Source organism: Molothrus ater, chromosome 5 (genome assembly GCF_012460135.2).
Source record: "Molothrus ater isolate BHLD 08-10-18 breed brown headed cowbird chromosome 5, BPBGC_Mater_1.1, whole genome shotgun sequence".
In the NCBI taxonomy this organism is placed as follows: Eukaryota; Metazoa; Chordata; class Aves; order Passeriformes; family Icteridae; genus Molothrus; species Molothrus ater.
In genome coordinates this window covers 58,343,284-58,371,056 of record NC_050482.2, presented here as the reverse complement: position 1 = coordinate 58,371,056, position 27,773 = coordinate 58,343,284, and the positions used below count along the sequence as shown (strand labels likewise).

At 41.8% G+C, this 27,773-nt stretch overlaps 1 protein-coding gene across 1 annotated transcript; it reads left to right on the top strand.

Annotated features, from left to right (window-relative positions):
• Positions 1 to 10,189: 10,189 nt before the first annotated feature.
• Positions 10,190 to 27,765, top strand: DYRK4 (dual specificity tyrosine phosphorylation regulated kinase 4). Its single transcript, XM_036405056.2, has 14 exons — positions 10,190 to 10,464; positions 14,153 to 14,236; positions 15,588 to 15,737; positions 16,814 to 16,949; positions 18,112 to 18,275; positions 18,637 to 18,773; positions 19,607 to 19,747; positions 21,368 to 21,506; positions 23,684 to 23,765; positions 24,500 to 24,672; positions 25,268 to 25,328; positions 25,855 to 25,984; positions 26,703 to 26,848; positions 27,291 to 27,765. Exons 1-14 carry the CDS (start codon positions 10,441 to 10,443, stop codon positions 27,515 to 27,517), a joined length of 1,794 nt encoding a protein of 597 aa, XP_036260949.1. The 5' UTR covers positions 10,190 to 10,440; the 3' UTR covers positions 27,518 to 27,765.
• Positions 27,766 to 27,773: the final 8 nt, after the last annotated feature.

Here is a 27,773-nt window from a genome sequence, read left to right as displayed (position 1 = left end):
ATAACATCAAGTTATCATTGCAGTGCAGTGGAGCTATGTGGCTATCACTTGTGTTTGCAGTGTTTGCATGTCAGAGGGTCAGATGACAAGTGAGAGCAAAATACCAAGAACAGAAAAACAAATGTAGGAGTTTATTAAGCCTTAACCATCTTAACTTTTGTCAAGTATTATCAACAACACAGCCTCACTCTAATACATTTTCACAGATCAATGACTTATAATGTTAGTAGGTATTTCTTGCATTATTTAATTCAGTTATAAGCTTTAACATAAAGTTCTTCAGATATTTGCTATAATTTTTCTTGAGCATAAGTTAGCCCCTCCCTGGGTAAAAGTCGTGTTGATGCAATTTGTGCGTGGGGTTCACAGCTGCTTCTGAGTCTCTGTCATGATTTCATAAGGAACAGAGTTGCCTGTAAGTCAAAAGTGTAAGAATGGGCAAATCTTACTCAGCCCTGGGAGGCACATCTGCAGTGCTGTGTCCAGCTCTGGGCTCCTCAGCACAGGAGCGACAGGGAGCTCCTGGATTGGGGCCAGCAGAGGCTGCAGAGATGATTTAGGGCCTGGAGCATCTCTGGCAGGGAAAGGCTGAGGGAGCTGGGGCTGTCCAGCCTGGAGAGGAGCCCCAGCTGAGAGGGGCCCTCAGCCCTGGGTGTCCCTGCCTGCAGGGAGGGCTCCGAGCAGGGCCCAGGCTCTGCTCCAGGGGCCCAGCAATGGCACCAGAGGAACAGGCAGGGACTGAGCCCAGGAGGTTCCACCTGGGCAGGAGGCAGAACTTCTGTCCTGGGCAGCGACCGAGCACTGAACAGATTGAACAGAGAGGGCGTGGAGTCTCCTCACTGGGGATATTCCAGACCCATCTGGACACAATCCTGTGCCCTGTGCTCTGGGATGGCCCTGCTGGAGCAGGGAGGTCAGACTAGATGACTCACTAGTCCCTTCCAGCCTTATGCTTTTTTCTGGGATTCCTTGATCTTCCCCAGCATATCTAAGTCAGGCAAAGGGAAGCATTCAGACAAAAAAGTTAGGAGAGCTACAAAGACCCCAGGAGATAGAGGCAGAAATGGAACTCTCCAGGAACTTAGAATGTTAAGATGCTTCCCTGTATTGAAAATAGGCAGCAGCTGGCCAGTTTTCAGGAAGAATTTCTTCACAGAAAGGGTGATTGGACATTGGAATGGGCTGCACAGGAAGGTGATGGAGTCACTATCCCTGTGAGGGTGGTGAGGCACAGGGTGCCCAGAGAAGCTGTGGCTGCCCCATCCCTGGCAGTGTCCAAGGCCAGGTTGGATGGGGCTCTGAGCAACCTGGGACGGTGGCAGGTGTCCCTGGCCATGGCTGGGGAGTGGAACTGGATGGGCTTTAAGGACCCTTCCAACCCCAGCCATCAATCAGATTCTATGATTCTGTGAGTATTATGATGAACCTGCTGTATCCTCACACACAGGGATACAGGGTTTTAATACACATCACCATCCTCACAGGGAAGAATTTCTTCATAATATGCAATCTATACCTGCTCTATTTCAATTTTAAGCCTTTCCCCCATGTCCTGTCACTCCATACCCTTGCAAATAATCTCTGATAACATCTAGAAGTCCTGCAGTGATTTTAGGTAGAACTCAATTCCCTTGTAAAAAATGTTCCCTTTGGCTGTATTCACGTGGCTGTGGAGATGTAACAATGAAGTTACTGCCAGGTTTTTGGGAAGGCAGCCCAGCTGTTTTGCTGGAGAGAAAGATCATTAACTGAAACTCTTTTAAGCTCATTTTCCTGCCACGTGGATGGGATGGGTTCTGGTGCTCCCACCCATTCCACCTGCACTTCCACCTGCACAGAGCCTGTTCTAGGAAGGCTGAATCTTGCCCATAAATCAAAGACAGATGATATATATTTACCCAGAATTGGCTGCAGTTAGGCTACCTGCAGAGGAACTGCAAATGTGGAGAGCTGCCAAAGATCCTGGGAACATTCAAATCAGCAAGAGAGATATGTAGCACTGAATAGTTTGGAAGTGATCATTTTAAGAAGAATAATGGTAGGAGATTTATGTCCCACCTCTGATTTAGGTGGGGGGTTGTGTATGGAATAAAGTCTGATTCTCCTCATCCATCACCTTTGTGCTCTGTACCTTCACTAGCCCCAGTGAGGTTGCAATAATAAGTGATAATGGAGAACACATTCCCTGCTGAGCTATATCCCCTTTGGAGCTTGTCTGAGATCAGCTCCTCCTTCCCCTTTCCTCGTTTGCTTTGATTCATCTTTCTTGCCAAAGAAATTTGGAGGCAGATTTTTCCAGCTGCTCCCAAAAGAGTGGAAAGCGTGTTATTGAAGTTGATGGGAAGCATTCTGTCCTCCACACATCACAGCCTGTTCCTAAGTGGGAACACTGCCTAACTCCCAAATTTTTATCCATATCATTCCTGAAACATGTTACCCAGCACATACTGCCAGTAGCTCCTCTGTACACTCTTCATTTCTTCTGTGCAAAGGAAAAAATGGATTTATGAGCAAATTCTGCATTTGTTAACATGTGATATGATTTATTACTGTCCTGATGATGACATTATTTGCACTCTGTAGCTGAACATGCAGGGAGGTCTTACAAAGGGTGTAAAGTGAGTGTTGTGCAAAGAGTGAGACAAGGCTGGGGTAGCACTCCTCAAAACATGGCTGGTGTGGTGAGAGTGACACTGCAATATCACTGTCACAGAATTGTTTAGATTTGAAGGCACTGCTTGAGATCCTCTACTTTAATTCTAATTATTCTTTGTACAGTAATGTGTACGAAACAGTTCTCCTTTCAAATCTCCCTAATATGCTGCGAATTTATAATGCACATTAGCAGAGCACTATTAAAATATTTTCTACAAATAATAGGAAAGCTCTTTTAATAAATACATATTTCTCCTGAAACACCACTGGGGGATGATTTCTGACAAATTCCTCCTCCCCAAAGAGAAAGTGAGGCAAAAGATATACTTGAAATCTACTGTTTAATTAAGGACAGCAATACACATGTGCCAGACATGGACTTTTTGGCCCATTTTTGTCAATATATTGAGATTACTGTACTAAAATTCAGTGCATGTAGATACTGAGATAGATACCTAAAGAGTGAATCCTGTGAGGAGTGACTGGGGATGTTCAGCCTGGAGGAAAGGAGGCCAAGCATATTGTTCAAGACATATCTGAGTACACAGCATGTGAAATGCAGACAGCAGCCTGAATCCCAGGGGTTTCCAGTGCTCTCCACTGCCTGGGGGGTGGGAAGAAGTGAACAGCAGTGAGCCACTGCACCAGGCATGCACCTGCATTCCTGATATGCCCAAGTGCCTGCAGCACTCCTGAAAACTGGTTTTTGGTCTGTGCAGCTAAATGTAGACATCTTGCAAGAGCTAAAAGTAGATTACAGCAGAAGGCTGTCCAGCCTCCCTAAACAAGATCCCTGGGCTTCACATTCAGCCCTTGCAAGAAGACAGAGCCATCCAAAACATTCAGAGCTGGTCTAGACGAAAATGTAGGCACAGGGATGTCCTGGGAAGTTGCATCCTGCTTTTACATATTTCCATGCAATCAATAGATCTGTTTTTAATTTTGTTTAAAAACCTATGGATAGTATGGTCCTTACTTTTTTTTTTTTTTTTTTTTTGGTAGGAGCCATGTAATTGCAGTTATGATGATTGAGGTTATAAGTGAAATGAGGTTTGGAGAGAGAAGTGATTTCTTTCATAAGCCAAATTCAAAATGTTGGGAAGCCACAGACTTACTTCTTTTTTTTTTAGTTGTTGTTATTGTTTGTGCTGTTTGGTTGATTTTTTTCCTTTTTCTGGTAACAATTAGGCAGTTCACTTAGAGAGCCAAAGTTCATTCCTGTATTTATCCACTCGTTCTGATTGCATTTGTCATATGCCTTTTCTATTAAATGGTTCACTGGCACTTTCATGTCAATAGAAAGTTTTCCTCTGGTTTTCCTCCTGTGGGGAAAGGCTGAGGGAATTGGGATTGTTCAGCCTGCACAAGAGAAGGTTTTGGAGTGACCTCATTGTGGCCTTCAAGTGCTTTTCGACAGGAAAGATGGAGAGAGACTCTTGACAAGGGCCTGGAGTGATAGGACAGGGGGGAATGGCTTCACACTGACAGAGAGCAGGTTTAGATTGGATATTGGGAAAAAATTGTTCCCTGTGAGAGTGCTGAGGTTACCCAGAGCAGTTGTGACTGCCCCATCCCTGGAAGTATCCAAGGCCAGGTTAGATGGGGTTCTGAGCAACCTGGGATAGTGGAAGGTGTCCCTGCCCATGGCAGGGGGGTGGAACAAGATGATCTTTTAGATCCCTCCCAACCCAGGCCAATCTGTGATGCCATAATTAAAAAAGAAAAGCTGATTTAAATATATCTTTTATATTTTTTAAATTCCAAACCAACTGTGGCTTTATTGTTTTAAGGCTGGCATTGCTCCTCTGCTTTTAAAACATTTTTCTTTCACTTTAATAAAATTTGTGTCTGCATTTTTTCTACATTTTTAAAAAATATGAATTGGCTTATTATTTTCACAAGAAAAATAAAGAAAATAAGGAATTGAGACTAAGCAATAGATATTTCCCCATGGAGTCTGTCAGGAATACTTGAATAAAAGACCACTGAGGTCCGTTCCTTTAATATTCCAAGCTGAGGCTGCTCCAGCTGCAGGCATTTTGCTGATGGAATATCTAAGGGGTCCATAGAGGATTGGGGTGTAAACAGAGACAAGACTACATAGAAACTCTCATTCCAAGATTGTCCAGAGTTCTGAATGCTAAGGGGGAGCTGTGAGTGTGGTGCCCAGGGGCACTGCTGGGATTCTCAATAACACTGGGAATTACCTTGGATTTACCCTCATGAGATAGTTCATGTTTAGAGCAGGTGAGCTAAAGCTGCAGCTCTGTCTTTGAAAAAGAATTAAAAAAACAGAAGGAAGGAAAGCAAAGCAAATGAGGCACCCCAAGGGATGGGTTTGCAATGCTGCTGAGCCTAATTGACAAACATGTTGTGCTGTTGTAAAGTCCTCAAAGATTTCATAGAGCATCAGCTTCCCAGTTCAGCTCAGTTTGGTTTGTGTCATTGCTGGGGAACATGGTAAAACAACCTGGGACTCAAGTCCAGCCAGCTCACCCTAAAAATCATCAGTCAGCCCAAGCTTTTATTCACAGAGGGGCACAGGTTGGATCAGATTATCTTCAGTGTCAGGTTTAAATCACAAAGAGAACAATTTAATGGAGACTGATTTAAAACACGGAGCTTTGTCATTATGGGAAAAGCAAGAAAGGAGCAGTGAGAGCTGCTGTGATTTCAGCTTCTTCAGTAACTCTTGTTTACAAGTGAGAAGAAATAAAAGAGTCCAGCCTAAGGTAATCATGGTTGGCATTTTTTTATTGTTTGATGTACAAATGTTTGTATTAGGTTGTGACATGCCTGTTGTGAGGAACTGAAAATAAACAGAAAGAAGATAGTTCAGTCCGTTGTACCATCTGCCATCAATTCCATAAGATATTTTTATTGCATTAACCATTATTTAAATTTCTTTGGAGAAGCAGAATTAAGATGTGTGATTCTTGAGACTGTCCTGTGCAGAGCTTCAGTGATCCTTGTGGGTCCCTTCCAGCTCAGGATACTCTATAAATCTATGATTTTTTGATGGCAATTTTTAATGAAAGCAGTATCATTAGTATTGGTGCAAAGATAAGAAATTAACATTTTTAAATTACAGGGGGATCTTACAGGTTTCTGCATAAATAATAAGCAAATAATTAATTTATAGAATCTCAGAGTACCTAGGGTTCTTCAAAAGACTTCAGATTGACCTTTAGGTTTAAGTAAAAGGCTCTGTGGTATCTTAAAAGTATATGTCTATTGTAGACAGCTGGTCTATTTTTTATTTTAGAGGGAAAAAATGCTCTATAGAAATACAGTGAGGTGCATTACTCTGAAATCAAAAGTCCTACATTATTTTTTAAAATAATATTTTAATTTTATTTTAAAAAATAAGTTTCTAGCTTAAAACTGACACATTATGCTTTTGTTTAAAGTGACTTTCTGGAGAAAAATTACTGTGAGAGGTCACTCATTGCTGAGGTTCTGATTTCATACAGTGTAACCCCTCTGAAGTGATGAGGTTGGGAATGATTTCCCTGGTTTTCCTCCTCAGAGGGCATTATTTAGGAAACATATCTGAGTACACAGGTGAATGTGTGATATCAGTAGGATTTGGGGAGGTATTTAGTAACTGTAATTATGAACTACACAGGTTCTGAGAGGCCTTGGTTCTCCTGGATTGGCCTCCAGCTTCCACTTGAGGCAGCACAGGGATAACACAGGTGCTCCCCACATTTCACCTGCAAATGGGTAGAAACAGATGGAGCTCTTTCTTGAAGGAAAGTTCTTGCAAAGCTTTCAGAGCTTGACAAGCAAGCCAAAAATCTTTTTCCATCATGATCTTACCAGGCCCAGAATCGCTGGCAGAGCCAGTGAGGGGATTGTCCCACTCTTCTCTGGGCTGGGTTGGCCTCACCTTGAATATTGTGTGTGGTTTTGGGTGCCACAATATAAGAAAGATCTAAAGCTGTTGGAGAGTGTCCAAAGGAGGGACAGGAAGATGGTAAAGGGCTTGAAGATAAAGCCACACAAGGAGCAGCTGAGGGCACTAGGTCTGTTCAGCTGGAGAAGAGCAGGCTGAGGTCAGAGCTCACAGCAGTTCTGCAGCTTCCTCACAGAGGGAAGAGGAGGGGCAGGCCCTGATCTGTGACCAGGGACAGGACCTGAGGTCATGGCTGGAGCTGTGTCAGGGCAGGGTCAGGGTGGGTATCAGGGAAAGGTTCTTCCCCCAGAGGGTGCTGGGGCACTGAACAGGCTCTCCAGGAATGGTCACGGTCCCAAGGCTGCCAGAGCTCCAGGAGGGTTTGGACAATGCTCTCAGGCACAGGGTGGGATTGTTGGGGGGTCTGTGCAGGACCAGGAGTTGGACTGGATGATCCTTGTGGGTCCCTTCCAACTCAGGATATTCTATGATTCTATTATATGTTGGCCTAACAAATTTGGGGTTTTTTTCCCTGCCTATGACTTTTCAACATATCTAGACCTACATTTCATCTGTGCACCCCACTCAATTTAAATCAGTTTATCTGGTTCATCTCCAATTCCTGCTTCTCATGTGATTCCTCTTCAGTTTGTGAGTCCAGGAATAACCATATTTTCTGTTCTTGGAATAGTCCTGAGAACAGATTGATGCATTAGGAAAATCAGTTGGAGCACTGATTTCTGGGCTGTCATTTCTTTGCCCAGTCTGTTTTCTAGAAATGATGATGTCGCTGGGGTCCTTTTGGCTTTATACAGTCAGAGAGCTGTTTGGAAAATCCCCATGTCCCCAAATTCTATTTTAATTCAGTCAAGGACACTTACTCAGATGTTAGGAATTATCTCAAAAGGTTCTGGCAATTACATCCTTAGCAACACAGTGCCTTAATTCCCTCCTATGTAAAATTGCATTCATGATTCTTACCCAGCTTTTGAGCACATTTAGAACAAACAGTGTTGTAACTTTTTTTTCTTGTTTGCTAGGAGAAAGAGCAGATCTTAAGTGTGATAGGAATTGTTAATAAACTTTAAAGAGCCATTTTACTAGCAACTAACTTAAATGTTAGAATCTTGATGTTATCATATCTCATGCTTTTGCACTCTTCTGCGGAAGAAACATTCTAAAGCAGCCAGACCCCATGACTGACTTTTCTATTTCTATCAGCCTTGGACTGATTGGTTCATCTTTGCCCAAGTAAATGTATGCAAAACCTTAAATCACCCGTTCCCTTTGCAATGATTTTGCAAAAGGCAAAAAGCATTCTTCCTATGCTTTATTAGGGCAAATAGAGCAGGAGTGGTTTAAGAAGTTTTCTGTCAACACCACTCACTTTGGGAATTTGGTATTTATCTTCCCTGATTCAGCCTGCAGTGGCAGCATTGGATGTTCCCTGTGGCACTGCTCAAGCCTGGATTGGTGCCACAGCACAGCACTGAGGCAGCTCAGTTCATTGCTCCTCTGTGCTTTTTGCCCTCACTCAGATCAGGAAGAGTGAAGTGCAGGAGTAGTAGAGTAAATGCTATAAAGAGTAAATTAATCTAATCTAATTCTAGGGATGTAAAAGTTTGGGATATCTAGTCTACATTATTGGAACAGGCTCCTTCTCAAGAAAAGCCAATAAAAAGACAGGGGTACTTCCACAGGGAAATTTGTTAACCTTGAATGTTTAGCTAAGATGGAATGAATCCTCTTTCTACTCCATGATGCAGGGGATTTTCTTTGCAGGGAAAGCTCTTTAATTTCCTTTACCACTAATACTATTCTACTTCACAGAGATGTTGCCAAATTTAGAAATTTGGTAGAGATATTGTCTGTGTGATGATCATGGGCAGTGATCACATTCATAAGGAATTTATGTACTATTGCACATAGCTCCTTTAATTAAAAGTCTTTGTGAAGTGGGTAATTAAAAAAAATTAGCTACAAAGATAAATCTTTCCTTCAAACTTAAAAAAAAATCTGCTTTAAATTTATAGCTGAAACATTTTATGTACTGCTTTTTACTTCATTGTAGCATGACTGAAAATTAGTAAGAATCCTGGCGAGTTTCTCTTGTTTTGAGACTATTGTTGAGAAATGGAGGGGAAAACTGTATTCAATGCCTTATGTCATCAAAATTTAGTTGGTCCTCTTCAGATAATATAAAAGAATGATCCTGAAGGTTGTTTTTATTCCTGCATGACTTATCACAGCAAATTTGAATATGGTTACAAGAATGTAATAAAATGAAGAGGAGAGAAAACATTGCAAAGAAAGGAAATAAGGAAAATAAAATAGAGGATGTTCTTCTAAATGAGGGATGGCTAAAACACGGGCAGATCTGTATTTCACTCCTTTCTATGGAGGCTATCCTGGGACTGCTAATGGAGAGAGACTATTGACAAGGGCCTGGAGTGAAAGGACAGGGGAAATGGATTCCCACTGAGAGTTTAGTTGGGATTTTGGGAAGCAATTCTTTGCTGTGAGGGTGCTGAGGCCCTGGCACAGGTTGCCCAGAGCAGCTGTGGCTGCCCCATCCCTGGCAGTGTCCAAGGCCAGGCCGGATGGGACTCTTAGCAACCTGGGATAGTGGCAGGTGTCCCTGCCCATGACAGGAGGGTGGAACTGGATGATCTTTAAGATCCCTTCCAACCCCAGCCATTCTAGGAGATCTGCATGCCTCCCCTCCTGGCATGACAGCCTGAGTGGTTATTTGGTGGGAGAATAAGAAGTTTCTCTTGCACATGAGGTTTATAATACTGGGGAGGATTTGTTGCTTAGAGGGTTGCCAGGTTTGGATGAATGGAAAAGTGGGAGTGATGGAAGTGGGAGCAATGTGCCTTTTAGGAAGGCGCAGCCCAGCAATTACATCAGGAGAGGCTTTGCAGAGACAACCATGGGTGCAGGGGAATAACTGTTTGTCCTTTGGCCATTTCAGCAGCATCTGTAAAAGCAGAAGCCTTCAGTGGGTGAGCATGTATTTCCTCCTTGAAAACCCTGGTTTCTGAGTGAAAGTAGAACTATTCTGGGTTGTTGACAGATTTCAGACCATCAGGGAACATTCATTCTTTGGCTGTATGAAGGAGGAGACCACACTGTATTTTTGCTTTAGATATTCCCTTGAGACAGCTGGGGAATAGGGACGCCTCCATCAGTGCCCCATCACACATGCACAGCATCCAAAGGAGAAAGAGGAAGGACAGGAGGGCAGCTAAGTTCTGTCTCATTATCCACACCAAAATAATCCACACACTCATTATCCCACAGGGCAGAGCAGCTCTGCACCAATGCCTTCAAGAACCTCAGACCAAGGTGCCACACTTTGACACATAATGCCCAATGAGAAACCAACCCTTAAGGAATTAATTAATTTTCATTTTCCAGTCTGTCAGTCTTGTTGAAGAGATTTTGCTCAGTGTATAGCAAGGTCGCTGTGACAAATTCTGACAAAATCCAAGTTCAAGTGTTTTTTGGTTTCGCAGGCACATGAGCTCAGTGAGAAAGAACAGACTGAGATGACAAGGAGAACAGCCAATCCTGTTATATTTGTCTTTCTTATTACTGACTTGCCATGATAAATATGGAAAATTATATTTGGCTAGAAGGAGGCTGAGAAAGGGAACAGATGGCCACCAAAAGAATACTAGAGCAGCTAATAGTCACTGGCATATTTCCGGGAGAAAAATTTAAATCTGAAGCCAAGCAGAAGCATTATCCATTTTTTTCTGCTCAGGGCACTGTGCATGGAACTGCTCCTGCTATGCTCTGACTAGATGAAGGTGGGCTTCCTGAAATGCCTTCCCTGCATGGAATAAACATCTCCTGTCCTGCACTTAACAGCTCTCGCAGTAATGCTGACAGAAATAGTTGACAAGGTGGGGAAAATGTTTGTGTTCCTACTGTGTTTTGAGTGAGAGTGTATTTGCTACGGCTTTTAAATGTATTGCATGATTTAGCACCTGTGTTGTATTCTCTCCATGTATTCCACAGGCTTCCTTCAGTTTTGAGAACAGGGGGAAGAGTGAATGAGGGGGTCTTTATGAGCCTATGTGAATGAGGGGGGTCTTTATTTCATGCAGTTGTGTATTAAAAAAATTCCAAAATTTTAATGCATTTCTGATTTCTATGGTTAACATGTACTGAAAAAAATACTCTGATATTTTGAGAATTATGGAAGTGTGTCATGATGCCTGATTTTACAGAATGCTGTAAAGCTGAAACTTTGTGACTGTGGGCTCGGTGGTGGATGAGGACCTTGTTCTGTTTCTTTGGTGGTAACTGGAATGAGCAAGGTGGTCCAGGATTTGCAAGGCTGGAATAGCAGGAGATGATAGTCTGGGATTGCAGCATTGGAGCTGTAGGACAAGGCTGAGTGCCACAGGAGCAGGGAAAACAGGAGTGAAATGGAGTGGAATAGTAACAGGTGCTGCAGTTTTTCTTTGGAGTGCTTCTGCCAGAATGAACACAGCCACAACAGCTCAGCTGCGGAGCCCATAGGGCAACTCCAGGGTTTTGCTGGAGCAGTTCTACTGGGTCACTTGGATCAAGACCATCAAATAAAACCACTGTGTGGACTGTCCAATAAATCCACCTGCTCCCCATTCAGCCACCAGCAGGACTGGTGTAGGCACAGATCAGGTTTTCTACAAATAGAAGTTTGTTATTTACCCACTTGGGGGAATTGTATGAAGGTTGGTCACTTACTCATTTTATTGAATAAATTGCCTAAAGAGCAATAAAGCCTTAGTAAGTAGGTTTTGAGAAAGGGGGACAAAGAGGATCACAGATTTCCATGGTTTAAAAAAAGGCTTGGACTGATTTTGCTTTTACACTGTAAAAAGAGAAATGTCCACCTCAAAATCTTGGTAATCTTTCCCCACTGAATGGAAATTAAAAGGATTCCAAATCCAAATTCTGGCAGCCCATCTTGGAGCCCACTCACATTCTTCCTTAGCTTAGTTTTAAATATGTTTTTTAAATTTTTCATGCTCTGTTGTTAGTAAATCTACTTTAAAAAATTTAGGAATATAGACATAGCTGCCTAGCTTTTTAAAATAATTGATAAGAAATAAAATGCCATTTTGTAGTGAAGATTCTGCAGTCAGCACAGGTATGTGAAGTCATTGTTTCTTTGGTTTTCAGTGATAGCTTTTTCTCTATAAAATCCTGGCTTTGTATTGACTTGTAACTAGAAAGGCATGAAGCAGTTAAGAAACTACCTTGAAATGAAATGTAATCTTTTCATCAGCTCCAGAAACTGAAAATCATAGCTTGCTGGGAATGAAGTATGGATGAAGTGAGAGGAAAAAGCATAACATGCACTAAAATTAATAGTCTTACTAAGAGCTGGGCTGATTTAATTAGTAGAGTTTGTTTTGAGTGTGTATCCCAGACTCACCTTCATAACAAATGTGATTGTCCCTTGAAATGCAAGATATGTAGATTGCATAAGATTGTCTGTAGATTGGGAAAATACTCTGGCACTGAGTTTTCCATGGAATCATCATCTAAAGAAATTCATACAAGGATTTTTGGTGCTCTGGCAAACTGTGTCATGCTCTAGGACACTCCTGTTGAGGATGCAGTAGTCTGGTGACCCTCTTCTGTGGCATTTGCTGTGTTGGCACTGGTAATATTTTGGATTTACAGCATGTCATCCCTTATTCCTGTCTGAGTGATCTCCAGTTCCAAAGATGGGAATTACTGTGTCCAGGTTTTAGTCCTGCCATTCTCCTGTGTTTCACAGCCACCCTTCATCTCATGCCAGAGCTGTTCTCAGTTTGTTCTAGATCTGAGGTTTGCCCTTGCTAAAGGGTTTGTTTATTCATTTGTGAACAGGAAGACACACACAGAGCAGTTATCTCAGGGGCAGTTTCCAGCTGGTCTGCTCAGTTTGAGTGGTGTCTTCCTGGCTGATGGTGAGACAGCTGAACCTGTCAAAAGGCAGCATTTCCTCCATGTGGTCATGTAGATCTGTACACAGAGATTTAGCTCCATATTTAGTTTGGAAAAGTCTTTTAGAGTCTCTAATCTAAGTGCATATGCAAGGGTGGATATGCTACAGGCTCTGGAGTCAGTCAAGAGGAAGCCATCGAGATCATCAGAAGGGTGGAGCAGCTCTGCTGGGAGGAAAGGCTGAGGGAATTGGGATTGATCAGCCTGAACAAGAGAAGGCTTTGGAGTGACCTCACTGGGGCCTTGCAGTGCCTGAAGGGAACCCAGAGGAAAGATGGCAGAGACTCTTGACAAGGGCCTGGAGTGACAGGACAAGGGGCAGTGGCTTCACAGTGACAGAGAGCATGTTTAGATGGGATATCTTCCCATGGGAAAGGAGAAAGAAAATGGAGGAAGAAATTGTTCCCTGTGAGGGTGGTGAGACCCTGGCACAGGTTGTCCAAGAGAAGCTGTGGATTCCTGGAGCCTGGGGCTCTGAGCAGCCTGGTCCTCTGAGCAGCCTGGTCTGGTGGAAGGTGTCCCTGCCCATGGCAGGGGTTAGAACTGCTTGGTTTTTAATGTCCCTTCCAGCCCAAACCAGTCTGTGATTCTGTTCAGGGCAGGATGTGCCAGAGCCATTATCAAGGTGTGTTCAGTTTGATCTCCCTGTTTGCAGCAATGCTAATGTGCCCTGCATATATCAAGGTCACAGTGTGTGTGTGTGGATCAATTTGCATGCAAGCATCCCTCACCCACTACAGATTTTATATATAAATATATATATACTTATGTTTATCTATGTCTATATATGGATATCTGCAGTGTATTGGCACAGGTGCAGCATCTAATCTGAGTTATCCCTGCCTCTTCCAGGCTCAGACAGACTCCTTCAGGAGGCCTTTTGACCAAACCCAGTGGGTTTCACTCCAGCCTATAGAGCAGAGCTCCAATCTGCTTTTGCCTTGAAGTTTTCTCGGTCTAAATTATCCTAAAGATTTCTTCATTTCAATGCAGTTTGTTATTGGGCAGAAGTGTACAATGCTACTTAGCATGTTTATTGAAAAACTGCTGAAAGCACCAGCAAACTCTAAAATGGTGAGCTGCTTAGCACTTTCCCCATGGGTTTTTTTTTGTATTTATTGCTAATGCCCATTGGAGCCAATGGGGCTTTTCTATATTTCAGTAAACTTAAACCCTGATTTTATTTTTACAAAATCTGTACCAGAAGCTGAATCAGTTTAATGCTGCTTTTAGCAATGTATGGGCTCACAATCTACCTCATAAGGCAATTTAAAGTTGTTCTTCCAAGCAGACTCACCACCAGCTTCCAAGTACATAATTATGGATTGCAGAGGCCCCTTTCCCTTGGCTGAGCACAGGGGCACACCAAGCATCTGAGAGGCATAATAACAAAATAAACTGTCTCTGCCCCAGCCCGCAAAACAGCTGCTCAATTGAGAAAGGCATTGCCAGAGTGTAACATGTTTTCAGCAGCTTTTGTGGCCCTCTCTCACACTTTGTGTTGGCACAGGCATTGCCACAAAGGAGGGAAATACAGAAATCAGGCAGAGGTTTCATAATTTTTTCCTCCAGAATATTTTTTATTAAAGCCTCACTTTATGTTTGCAGTCTTCCCATGTGGATGCTTTTTCTCAGTCTCAGCTGACTGTTCAAGAGAGGGATCATCTGGGTTCTAACAGAGTCTTCCATCAGGTATGTGACTGTTCAGCTGACTTCAAAAATACCTGAATGCTTGTTTTTTAAGTGATCTCTTATAATAAATGAATATGGGCAGAGGCAAGTCTTCTATTCCTTGTCCTCTTCCATTTTCTCTGTGGCTGTATGACTGTCCCAGATGCCTGCAAGTACTTTGGTTTTGCTGTGTTCAGTAGCATTTGAGGAATTTCTTCTACCACATCACTTTTGTTTGAAGCTTTTGGGAAAAGTCCACTGGAATGCCAGTTCTAAGTTTTTAAAGGCTATTCCATTATTTATTGGAATAAAAAATTTACTCATTAAAGTTGATTGGCTGACAGCATTGCTCCTTTGCTTTTTAAGAAAATATCAAACCTCACCTTTGTTGTCAAAAGCTTGCCAAATATGTTTCTATGCTTCTCTGAGGATAAAAATTTCACAGGTTTATGTGGGCTGTAGCTTTAGCTCTCTAGACCTTATTCTGCATTTCACCATGCATAGTTGATCTATTTCAGATCTATTTCAAATAATTGTTTTATTATTTACCAAAGAAATAGTCTACCTGAAAGAGTTTTCTTTGCTGCTAAGAGTTTGACTCTCTGACTTGAGATACTCAAGACATTGGCAAGACATACAAGACATTCATAAAACTGTGCCCTTTAATGACTGACTGCAATTAAAAATAATATAGCCGTGCTTTGCAAATAATAAATGGAGGAAGTCAGGAAGGACTAGTAATTCTGGATTATTTAAATGACCATTAGCATTTATTTTTCAGCAAAGTTTGCTGAGAGCTTGTCTTTTCCTCACCAGTAAGGAGTGCAACAAAGGGGCCCAGTCAAATGGATCTCCATAGGAAATGAGGGGGAAGGAAATACGGAGAATCCAGTGCAGGGAAGACTTCCCACTGTGTGCACCCCTGGTGTTTGGCAGCAGTCCAGTCCCAGTTTCTCTTCTGCCACTGGGAATAGTTAATGGTATTTTCTGCCATTGACACTTCATGCCTACTTATTACCCTGTGTGGGTTTTATTTTCCCCACTCACGGGAGTCCTGCTGCCTGGAATGGCTGCTGGCTTCCAAACCCAGCCACCCTTTGCAGCTGAAGCAGTCACTGCTCTGATGCTGGATGGAAGTGTTCTTGTGAGGAGTCTCATTCCCTAAATTGTGCTGGATTGCCTGGACAACCTCATGCTGCCTGTTAGTACAGCTGAAGCTGCCTTAGCATCTGGTCATTTCCCCTTTGCCTTTAGGTGTCAGAAGTGAACCAGACACATTTTCCAAGGAGTTGCATCCCTCTGCTGTTCATAGGCGTGGCACAGAACTGCTTGCTAGGTCGTTAAGTGACATTTCCTTGTGCTTTCTATTTAGAGAGTCAGTCGTGGTGTCCTTTCCCTCCCACATCTGGAAGGTCAAGTCAAGCATAGTCTGGCTGCAGATGCTGCAAACCCTCTCGCCTTTGAGAGCAGCCTGCCTCAAATAGCAAATAAGAGCTTGCAGAGTGTCCTCCCCTCTTTTCAGGTGAGTTATAAAGCTCCTGGGAATCTCGCATGCCTGATGAACCAGCCTCTCTCCAAGTACCACTGAGAGAGTGTCAGTGGCAAAGTGTCACAAGTGTATAAGTGTGGGGGAAGAGAGAAGAAGGGTCAGAATTAGAGACAAGTACGGAAAAATGCTTCATTTTGAAAGAACCCATTTTTACTTGCACACATCCTTAACTCAAACCCCACAAGCACCAAGATGCTTTTATTGAAGTGGTACCAGTCAGGACTTCTTGCAAGGATGTGGTGGACCAAGCTTGCCCACTTGTTAGTCCATATCCCATCCCCTGGGTTCTCCTTGTCTTGGCAACCATGTGCTGGTTTTGGAATATGGCTTTGGTACCCTTCTGACACGGACACACACTAAGCTGTTTTTTGTCTCCATCCAGCCCCACTTCTATGAGGACTTTCTCAAAGGATGAGGAATAAATAAAGGAATCATTTAGCTTGGAAGAGTCCTCTGAAGGACTTCTGGCCCAACCTCTCACTACAAGCAGAGCAGACTTGGAGCAGGCTGCTCACATTATGATCCATCTATCCAGTTCATCTCCCACTCACTGAGCTCCAGTGTCACAGGCCCTGCTCAAGGCAAAGTCCATGATGCTCACTGCTTTTCTCCCACTGGCCAAGCCAATCACTCCATCAGAGAAGACAACAAAGTCATTCAGACACCATTTGTTGGCATATCCATACTGGTTATTCCAAATCAACTTCCTGTCTTTGACTTGGTTTGGCTTGGTTTCCAAGAGGGATTGTTCCACAGCCCTCCAAGGCTGTGGTACAGATAGCAATTCTAGAGTGTCCATATACTGGATGAATCTGGAAGATGAAGAAATCTCTCATTTATAGAGATTTATCTTTCCATGGTCCAACAGCCTTTAGTGCTTTTGGCAGAATTTGCAGTCTGAATAAGTAGGGTGTTCTAGTGCTCAAGCTTGCTTGTTCTAACTCAGCACAAAATTGACACAGAGATTACTCAACTAATCCAAAATAAATATATTGCAGCTTTGTGAATATAGCAGTTCTTAATTTTTAAATTTTTTTTCTGCTTGGCAGGAAAATGAAACTCAAGGCAATTTTCCTCAATTTAACCTTCCAGACAGTCTTCCTGAGAGTGATACCAGAGTCCATACAAAACCATCCGAACTGGAGAGCACCAGCATCGGGGTCAAACTGCCTATGACAGCTTCAGGTAGAATATCCCTGGATAAACTGAAAGGACTGGAGTGATAGGCTGCCTGCACAGATGAGGAGTGTATACAGTCAGGACAATCGGGGACCAGAGGTGCCATGTTAAATGGCTGCTGAAATATGTAACAATTTAGAGCGCAGCAATATGGATGGGACTAAGTGATTTCTGATTATCCAGCTTGGGGAAGTACCCAGTAGGGGAATGATTTGACTAACACAAATACAGAAAAGAAACATGCAGTATCAAAAAGAATGTGTATTTATCTAAGATGTATTTATCTATCTTAGGTGGGATAGGTGAGAGTAATATTCCATTACAGGGATAAAACCGTTTCTCAATTCCTTGTGGCTGTGTCCTATTTTATTGATGTGGGCTAAATTGCATTTTGGGAGTTCTCGGATCTAGAAAGTTCCTGACAGAGTTAATCTATTTCTAGAAGGAGTCTAGGAAAAAAAAGTAGTGGCCTTTTGCTTTGAAATTATTTAGCATCCCTGCATTGCTGGATGAAGATCTGCCACTGTTTAACAAAACACCCACACATGCATGCAACACATAGATTTATAATGCTCCTGTCTGAATATATATCCACATTTAAATGATGGGAGTGGAGGTGTTAGGGCAGCTGAAATTCTATGCAGGAAGAATCAGAACTAGGAGAAAAGCAGATTTGGACTCCATTTAATTCCTAACCTCAAGCATCTGACTGATGATATTTATCAGAAAAACAAGTACTTGAAAGCTTTGGTTAACTAGACATTACTGACATTTTATAAATATAGCAATCAAACCAATAAAAATGTAACTTTTCATGTAAGTTATGGAGCCTGAGGGAGCAGATAGACACCAGATGGGATTTTCATAAAATCTATATACATCCCTCACAATTAAATAATTTTTACCTAAACTCTCTTAAAAGTCTTGCCGACAGATGATGAGTGCTTTATTGAACTTAATACTGCAAGCCAGAAAAAATAAAAAAAAATAAATAGAAATTTGTAGAAAAAGAGAAATTTCAGTTGGAAGGGAACTCTAACAGCTTTTCTCAGCATCCTGCTCAAAGTGGTGGGCTCTACTGTGAAATGTTCCATTGTAAAAGCACTTTGCCATCAGGTTTCTGACATTTTATTGATTTTTGGTTTTACGTTCTTGTTTTCTGATTTAGAAGCCTTGAAAAATTTTAGAAACCAGTTAACAGTCTATGAGCAAAAAGAAATTTTCAATTATACAGAGCTCTGGTTTCTTGGCCTGGAAGCTAAAAAGATTGAAGGTTTGCCTGAAACCCAGAATAATAATTGTTATGATGATGAGCATGGTTCCTACTTAAAGGTAAGTGGAAAAATTACGGTGTTCATTTTGAGCTCAGTAAGTTTGTAGTGATTTTATGCCAACTCTTAAGTGTTGTCTGTGAGATAAATATTGTTTCTAGAAGATAAATGTTCACATAGTGAAAAAATGCCTTTTAAAGCTCAGGGGAGAATTCACTTTGCATGTCATGCAGGGTGGATACAAGGTAGCTGGGCTATGGAAGTATCATTTGGGATTTTCCGTGTTACCTTATTTGATGTAGACTTCACCTGCAGCTAGCCCACCATCTGTCATGGAGAGCAGACTCAAACACACAGGAGCTACTGGGATGCCTGGTCTTTGTTGTACTCCTTGAATCTGAACCCTTTGTGTTCTTTTGAAGGTTTTACATGACCACATTGCCTACCGCTATGAAGTCTTGGAGGTCATTGGGAAAGGGTCATTTGGGCAGGTGGCCAAATGCCTGGATCACAAAACCAATGAGTTAGTGGCATTGAAAATAATAAGGAATAAGAAAAGGTGAGATACCTGCTGACTTTAAACCAGTAAAATCACCCCTCTTATATGCAGGCAAACTGTGACAATGTGAACAAATCAAAATCAAACCTCCTGTACATTCATTAAACACAGTGAGGGCAGAGTGAGGAAAGAGGATGTCAGGAACTGGCCTGGACCTGGAGGAGAGACAGCCTAGGAAAGCAAGCACAGTTTCTCCAGGCTCACAAGGTCTCTCTTATTGTTACACAGTGAATACACAACCCAGGTAACCAGCTGTGCGGAACTGAGAGCAGGGAGCATCCCCACAAAGTTCCAAAACCACAGGAATATGCTGGAAGGCGCCCATCACTTGCTTGAACATGAAAAATTCTACACTGTGGTCCTAAGCAACCTGTTCCTGTTAAGTGGCTGGTTACAAATTTGTGAGCTTGAAGCAAAGTCAGTGAAACAGATGTTCAGCTGTTCCGTTTTCCCCCTCACTGAACACTAAGTGTAAAGATGCTTTTCAAAATCCCCTGTCTGACTGTGGTAGGTGTGAAACATGTTCAAGGAAAGTGAAGCATTCCTATAGACTTGAGAGCACCAGGATTTTAGTCTGGATGCTCACTGGAAACCTTTTCATTTAAAGGTTTTTTCAGACAAGTAAAAATAGGTACCCTGAAATGTTATGTAAGGCCAGTGTATTTAGACTAGGAATCAAGAGTAAGAAATCAAAATTACAGTGGTTAACAGGGTTGAACGAAACATTTTAATAATTGTCCCACCTGCTGAGCTCATGGTGTTTGTAGCATTTGCAGAAATACACATGCTACCCTGAGCTGATGTCACCATTCCCATGTCATGTGATATTTCAGATTTCACAGCCAGGCTTTGGTAGAAGTGAAGATCCTTGATGCTCTGCTGAAGAAAGACAAAGATGATACTCACAATATCATCCACATGAAGGAGTACTTCTACTTTCGCAATCACTTCTGTATCTCCTTTGAACTGCTAGGGTAAAGTACATTTTCCTTTACATACACCTTGAGGAGAATTGTAGCTCTTGTGCCTTACAAGATTTAATTTTTATGTCTTCTTCAGAAGAATTGGCAGCTAGAAAGCAACACTGTCTAAATACAGACTGCATAACTGAGCCTTTGATCACCCAAGGTGAACTGAAAAAGGCCACGTTCAGACTTCACACGGGCAATGACATGATCCATCCCTTATTTTCTGTGCTGGGTATTGAAGGCTTCTTCCCCGAAAGACCTGTGAGGAAAAGAGTAAATTCAGGACTGGTAAACTTCAGGGTATATAAATATGAATAATATAAAATAATTTAAAAATAAAACTGCATCTTACTTTTTATGAATCTTTGCTGCAGGGCATCTTAGGAGGAGTTCTGGAGGAATTTTGGAGAAGTCAGATCATTTTATTCATCAGCCTTCTTGTAATCAGGGAATCGAACTGGAATTATCCAGGTTACCCACACTTCTCCAGTCCCTAGAGTAAAGCCCCCATTGGTGCATGTGCTGCAGTCCCTGCTGAAGATTCAGCATGATATGGACAGCTTGATCCCAAAGAAACCTAAATCCCTCGTGTTGCTGCATGTGAGTCTGTCACTTACAGGCACACGGGGTGAGAGGTGACTCCTCTCCAGGGAAGACACACCAGTCTTTTCTGAAAGCTGCTATGGAAACACACAGGGAAATGGGAGAGCCACTATCTTTAGGTCTCCACAGAGGAGTTGAAGACTTGTTGTTCTAGAAAAATGTTTGTCTAGTAAAATTTTCATTGCCTTTAAAATACCATGAAAAGCCTTTGATTTGTGATCTTTTCCATTAAGTCTGGGCAACTTTAATTCCAGAAGAATGGGCTGTGCCTACCACCAGTGGACACTCCAGTGAGGAAGGCAGAAAGCTCCAGTTGGTCATGTCCTTGCAGACATGTGCTAGTGCTGAGGACACCTCTCACAGTGAAGAATTTATTCCTAATATCCAATCTTAACCTACTCCTTTTTCAGTTTGAAATCATTACCCCTTGTCCTGTCTCTATCACTATCAAAAATCTCTCTTCCTCCTTTTCATAAACCCCTTAAGGCACTGGAAAGCTGCAATGAGATCTTCCAGAGCCTTCTTTTCTCCAGGCTACTGGGCAGGGCTACTGGAAGTTGCTAAGATGTGATGGTCACCAGAGGGATATAAAAACCTACTGAGACCTGATTTGATGGGGGGGTTATCTAGAAATCTTTACTGCTGGTTAAAAACCTTTAGACAGAAATTATTTACTCAAGACGCCAAAGCAAAGAGAAATGACAGCAAAAGGAGACAGAAAAGAATTTTTTTTGGTTCCTGAATCATTATTGTTCTTGGTAAAAATCAGCACAGCTGCTTAACAGCAGAGAGTTTAGCAAGGAAGTTCAGTGATTTTACATCTGCTTTAGATCTGGGAGGTGTTTGTGCATATCAAATGCAGGGCAGCATTTGCAGGAAGGAAAATAGCTGTCATTTTCCTCTGCATGAGTCCTCCATGTGGGAAGACAAGCTCTTAATGCACTGGAAACTAATCATGCCTTTAAAAATAAATTCTCCAATCTCTTATCTGCTCTCTGTCTGCTGCTTCTTCCTCCCCCACAGAATAAATTTGTATGAGCTGATCAAAAAGAACAATTTCCAAGGCTTTAGCCTGTCGTTGATTCGCCACTTCACTCGGTGTGTGCTGAGGTGCTTGCAAGTGCTCTACCAGGAAAAAATCATTCACTGTGATCTGAAGCCTGTAAGTACAATCATTTCATCACCTAGTATTCTGTACAGAATAAATGAACTTATCCTGTTCTTTATTGATTGCAAGGAACTGTCAGGAGAAACCCTAAAAACCCAGTACGATGTTTGTACAGAAGCTGTAATTTACTTCAGATTATGTTCATGCTACAGTCAACTCATCATTACCATTGATTCAGTTCATTCACCAAAGCATTAAATGAGATTATTTGGTTGCCAAAACATATGCAAATATGAATCAAATTCAGGTAAAAACTTTTTGCTTAGAGAAAAAGAAAAGTACTTGTAAAATTAAGTATTTCAAGATGAGGGATATTGTAATGCGAGGAATATTCACAAGGCAGCCTTTTTCAGGTTATCTTCTTAATTTAATTTCTTAGGCATAATTATAAAACTATGTAGCCTAGTAAATGGCAAAGGAATTCTGTGAAACGGTATTTTGGGTGTTCACCTGTTTTTTGGAGGAACATCTGTCCTCCAATTCCCTCTGCTGTATCTGCTACGCATTCATGCTAGGTAAAACATTTCCATTCTCCTTAAGCCCCAAATCTAATATTTTGCAATTTTCTGAGATTTCTGAAGGATTTTCATTATATTTTCACTTCAGTCTAAAGTTTCTCTTGATTTCCTTTTCAAAAGGGCAAATTAACCCTTTTGAATAAGTTTAAATAAAGAAATAAATACGTTCTCAGGTAAAAATGCTAAGGATAAAATTCTGTTATCACTTTGCTAAATGTATCTTGATTTAGAATTCTGAGAAGTCACATACTGTCTATAACCATTGTCTTGCCAATATCTTTGCCAGACCAATTTGCAGTGAGAAGAGAGGCTTGCAAGATAACCCAAATATATAAATCAAAAACAATTAGCCCAATGGAAATCTGTTTCCAGGCAGCCACTGACAAGGCATGATGTTGGCAGCATCAATTAGTGTAGTCTGTATTTAAATAGAGCAACATGTTAGTGAAAATGTAGTGAGTTAACTAAAAGACAATTTTGTTCTCATTCAACAATTGTACAGTTTCATGAATTTATGTTGCCTGAAACTCACATCTGTTGTCCCATCTGCCTCCTATGATATTTCTCAGCATTAGGTAGAATATGGAGTTTCTCTGGCCTTTATGCTAAGTAATCACTGCCTCCAAAGCCTGGTTTCTCAGTCAAGTCCTGGTTTTCCAGCTTTAACCAGCTCCCTTGCATTGTGAGGGATTCAGTATAAGAGACAGAGTCCTACCATGAGCATGAAGGGATATGGAGCTGCAGAGAGGGGATGCTGCTTCCCTTACCAGAGCCAAGAGCACCTGGATTGTGGAAGTCAGTCCTTTCCTTGACTTTCACCAGTAGCAGCTTCTCCTTCCTGGCACATGAAGCATTTCCTTATGAGCTAATTACCCAGGAAACCACTTCATCATTATTTGGCATCCACCTGGGAAGTGTTCAGTCCTTCAAAGCCCTGACATATAATCACTGTAAAACTGGTTGATAAAGGTAACCATCTGTCTGCTGAGGAGTGGAGAAGGCAGTCCTTCATTTAGACAGACTTTTAATGAGGATAAAACTCAGCTCTGCAGAAGAGAGCTGAAGGCTGTGTTTGCTCATCAGTGCACACACATATATCCCTGAGCTGGCTGTTTAAGGATCACTTCTCCTGCTGGACTTGCAAGAATCCAGTGCTGTACCCACCTGCACCCAGCTAAGAATCCACAGGACCCTGCCTTGTCCATTTGTCCCTCCCTTGAGACTTGTGCATCACACACAGGTGGGGAGGGGTGAGCTGACACGGAGTCTGGGGCAAGCAGTGCAGGGAAGAACTGTGGAATGTGGCTCCTTCATGGGCCAGGGGCTTTCTGTGCTTACAAAAGGATAGTTCTGGTTAATTCAGCACAAAGCCAGGTGCAGTTTGGCTTTTACTAGATAAGCAACCCTGAGTTTTGGGGAGCTCCCTGCTGCCCTTTCTGTCTCACTTGCAGCCTGGGTACCAAATCTCCCCTCTGCTTTGCACAATTGCACATTATTGGCTGCCTCCTCATGTTAGCAAATGCATTCCAAAGGAGGCTGGATTTTGAAGCTCTCATTATGCAGAGAAGTGTAAATGTGATTTGCATTCTGATTTTCACTAGCTTAATATGGTGCTAAACCCCTCTTTTTCCTGTGATTTTTTTTTCTTTTTAGGAGAACATATTATTATACCACAATGGGCAAGGTTCAGTCAAAGTTATTGATTTTGGATCAAGCTGCTATGAAGACCAAAGAGGTTTGCAGAAAAGTCAAGTTGATGTAATTTTCTTAATAAGCTTTCTTAATTTTAAATAATGTGGAAAAATATTTCTTGGATTGGGCTAATATATTGACCTATGCCCCTAATTAGAACCTGGTGAACTGTTCAGCCACTGGTGGTGGAGCAAATACTGGTAGAGACAAGTAAGATATTACCATTCTTTTTCTTTGTCCCAAGCCTGATCAGCTCCTTTACTCCTGTTGAAATCAGAATTGTACTTTCAGGAGTGGTTAGCTGGAACAAATTTAAGAGTATAATCCAAATATTTCACTTATGAAGAAGTTTGTCAGGTCCAGAGAGCCATTCTTTGTGAATGGTGAATGTGAATGGTTAAATTATAATTAGTGCTTTTTGTATGAATACCACAGGGAGGGAAATGGAAACTGTACTTTTAATTTAGGAACTGTTGATTGATGCAAATGGAACACCTTCAAATAGGAAAATGAGCATGGATAAACTGAATCACAGCATTAGGAGAACAATTTCCTTCAGTGAAACTTGTTGAAAAACAATTTCTAAATAAAATGGGGGAAAGTGTATCACCCATTACTTTTAGGATGGGATTAGAAAATGTTTCCAGAGCCTATGTGAGCAATCTGTGGATAGACAGATTTATGATTTCTGAACATATGCCTCTTGTCTGTGAAATCTGAAAATTGACATTTCAGTCCCAACTGTGATTTTTGCTTCTTGTCTGATTTTTGATCCAGTGTACACCTATGTTCAGAGCCGTTTTTATCGCTCCCCTGAGGTGATTCTTGGTCATCCTTATGCTATGGCTGTTGATATGTGGAGCTTAGGCTGTATCATAGCAGAGCTTTACACAGGCTACCCGCTATTCCCAGGGGAAAATGAAGCTGACCAACTTGCCTGCATCATGGAGGTACCTTTTGGGATTGGTTTGCACACCCATTTGATAAACTGCACTACCAGAAACAAAGAGAAACCTCAAGCAATAATGAAATATGATTGGCTACAGCCTGGCCTTCCAGAGGGAGGTTTATTGCAGCCAAATGGCTCTTTGAGCCAGAAGGGCCCCTCTGAGCCTCTTTTCCTCTAGACTGAGTCCCTTTCCCAGCTCCCTCAGCTTCCCCTCATCAGACTTGTGCTCCAGCCCCTTCCCCAGATCTGTTCCCTTCTCTGAACGTGCTCCAGCCCCTCAGTGTCCTTCCTGAAGTGACAGGTCCCAAACTGGACACAGATTTGAGGTGTGGCCTCACCAGTGCCATGGAGAGAATGACAATCTCTGCCCTGGTTCTGCTGGCCATGCTATTTTTGATGCAAAGATGTGTACAGGCAGCACTAAGGAATCCCTTAATTCCCTCCACAATAAGAGGAAATATTTTGCAGACGTTTCATAGTAAATTGCAACATTCAACTTCTTTTCATAAGGAGGGCAAAATGACACACCTCACCTAATGGTTGTTGTGTATCTTTATGAAATGAGGACTAACCCTATGAATTCATTTTCTATGAAGGTATTGGGTCTTCCACCAGCTGATTTTATCCAGGCTGCATCAAGGAGGAGAACATTCTTCGGTAATTTCTTCGATTATTTGTTCTTTCTGGATCCCTCCCTGGTCATTAATCACTAATTAATAGCACTGGTAGAGAGTAGTGTCAGAGATCTTTAGCCAATTCCTAACTGATAAAAATACTGCCAGGAAGAGGTATGGAAAAAAAGCAAAAGGATAAAATGAGGCCTATAAACAAACCTGGAGCTCTGCTCTTCATGTTTATGGGCCTCTGATTGCCAAAGTGATAGAGAAGTTGCTCTTTAGAATTATTGTTGCTGAAAGGAATGCAGTGGGCTCTGGGAACTAATTTACATTTTTCATTTCTCTGTGTGTAAATTGGGTTTGGAAATTGCTCAAAGCAAACAAACCAAACAAAGGGTAGGATATGGTCTCTAGGATGTAATCAATCCTGTTTGCCACAATTCTGGTAGATTATCAATCCAACAGGGCAAAACTGGAGTTAGTGGGATGGACATGGATACTGTTTATGCAACGTTTTAGAGTGAAGGTTTTTAATGTAATTTTTTGAGGATGTCTTTTTTTTTAAGATTCCAAAGGTTTTCCTAAATCTGTAACTAACAGCAAGGGGAAAAAGAGATGCCCAGACTCCAAGGATCTAAGCACAGTGCTGAATACCCATGATGCTGGTTTCTTGGACTTCTTGAAAGGATGCTTAATGTGAGTTCATACTGTATGCAACAAGCTACTTTTGACTTTGTGTTCATTCTTTTGTGCCTTTAAAATCCTGGTATCTGTTGTGTTTGCTTGTTTTATTTTTTGGTGGGGTGTTTTGGGTTTGTTTTGTTTTGTTTTCCACGTGGCATCATTCGTATAATTATTATTATTGACACTTTACTATGCCTTCTTTAGCAGTGATTTCAAATTTCTTTCTAGCAGTTCAGTAGCACTTTCCTAAAGAAATTCTAAAGAAACTGCTAACTTGTGATAACATGGGGAGGGAAGAAAAAATCATCCCACCACGTTTCACAAGAGGGTTGCTTTCAGTGTTCTCTGTTTGCCAAGTCTGTGTGAATCATTGATTCATTTTGGTTTGCTGGTTGAATCAGAATTTTCAGAAAATAATTTCAGTGGAGCAAAAAACCAAACCTTTAACAAGAATGTTGGGTCCCTACCCTAATAGAAGCAGGAACTGCATATTAAAAATGGTTTGATGCTGCAGAGGGTTTGATCAGCACAGTGCTGACGTAAATAGGTTTTGAAGGCTGGAGAAGATCACGTAAGATTTTTCCATGGTTTTGAGAAAAAAAGAAAATTATTTTATTTCAAAAAAATGTCCTCATGACTTGACTTTCAAAAGACAGGGCTGAATCTCTTGCCTCTTATTAATTTTCAGATAGAAATAACTGAATAATGATTTGTCTCCCATGGATTTAAGGTGGGAGCCCTCCCTGCGCATGACTCCCGATGAAGCGATGAAACATGCGTGGATCCAGGAGCCCAAAATCTTCCGGAAACCACAGGCCCCAAGGAAGATGAGTGATGGCTCCTTCTCTGCACTGGAAAATAGAAGAGAGACTATTCGTAAGCATGTTCCACCTCAGGACTAAGGGCATTTATACCACCAGTGTTTGGTGTTTCTTTGTGTTCAGTGTCATCTGCCTGGAGTGAGGGGAGGTGGAAGTGTGGAGAAAATGGATGGCTCCTGAAATGGGGTGGGTACAGGCACCATTCCTCACTTGTGTAGAACTGCATGCCTTATGTTTTAGTCCAGCTGCCTGCAAGAAGACTGGAACTGCTGAAGGTTCACACAGAAAGCCCTTTTCCCTGCTGAGAGCAAAACAGTATCTGATACCACACCACAGTGCCTGTCACTTTCAGAGCAAAAGAATGCAGTAGTGGGGGTTGTTAGATCCCTGAGAAAATTTTCACCTGATTTGCTGGGAGTTTGTGTCAATCCTGTGTTTTATCTGCTGTGAAGAGTCTGCTGTCTTAACCCTCTCATTTTAATGATTTATTGTTGCAGAGAATCTCTGGAAAAATGCAGCTGACAAAGTGAGAAGTGAACTGGCTGACAGACTGACTCCTTTCACAGGCACAGCAGAAAGTGACATGCAGAACACAAGGAAGCATGCTATTCCAGAGAAATATTTGGAAAACCACATGGAAAAGCCTATTAAGTACGATCAAGCAGAAGACAGTGGCGAAAGAGCTCTTCCAAAAACTTCTCTTTTTTTCCCACCAATTAAGTAAAACAGAGCACAAGCTAAGATTGGCTCAGTTGCATACCTAGTGTATTTTGTAGGTATTATTTGTACTCAGGAATATAAGCTATATCTGTCTGTTCATGGGCTGTGCACATTGTAAGTATATTTAATGTTCTTTTTACCCTAAAATCATCTAGTCAACCAAAACAGAATTTGAGAACCATTCCTTTTCCTCATCTCCATCTTTGTGATCAGAGATTCTTCACAACCAGCAGCAATAAAATGGAGACTGTAGAGGTGGA

Excerpts from the sequence above, each read along its gene's own strand:
- DYRK4 (XM_036405056.2), top strand. The coding sequence starts at position 10,441 with ATGCTGACAGAAATAGTTGACAAG. Across the intron at positions 15,738-16,813 it reads GTGTCCTCCCCTCTTTTCAG|GAAAATGAAACTCAAGGCAA; the intron begins GTGAGTTATAAA and ends TCTGCTTGGCAG. Across the intron at positions 18,774-19,606 it reads ATAATAAGGAATAAGAAAAG|ATTTCACAGCCAGGCTTTGG; the intron begins GTGAGATACCTG and ends GTGATATTTCAG.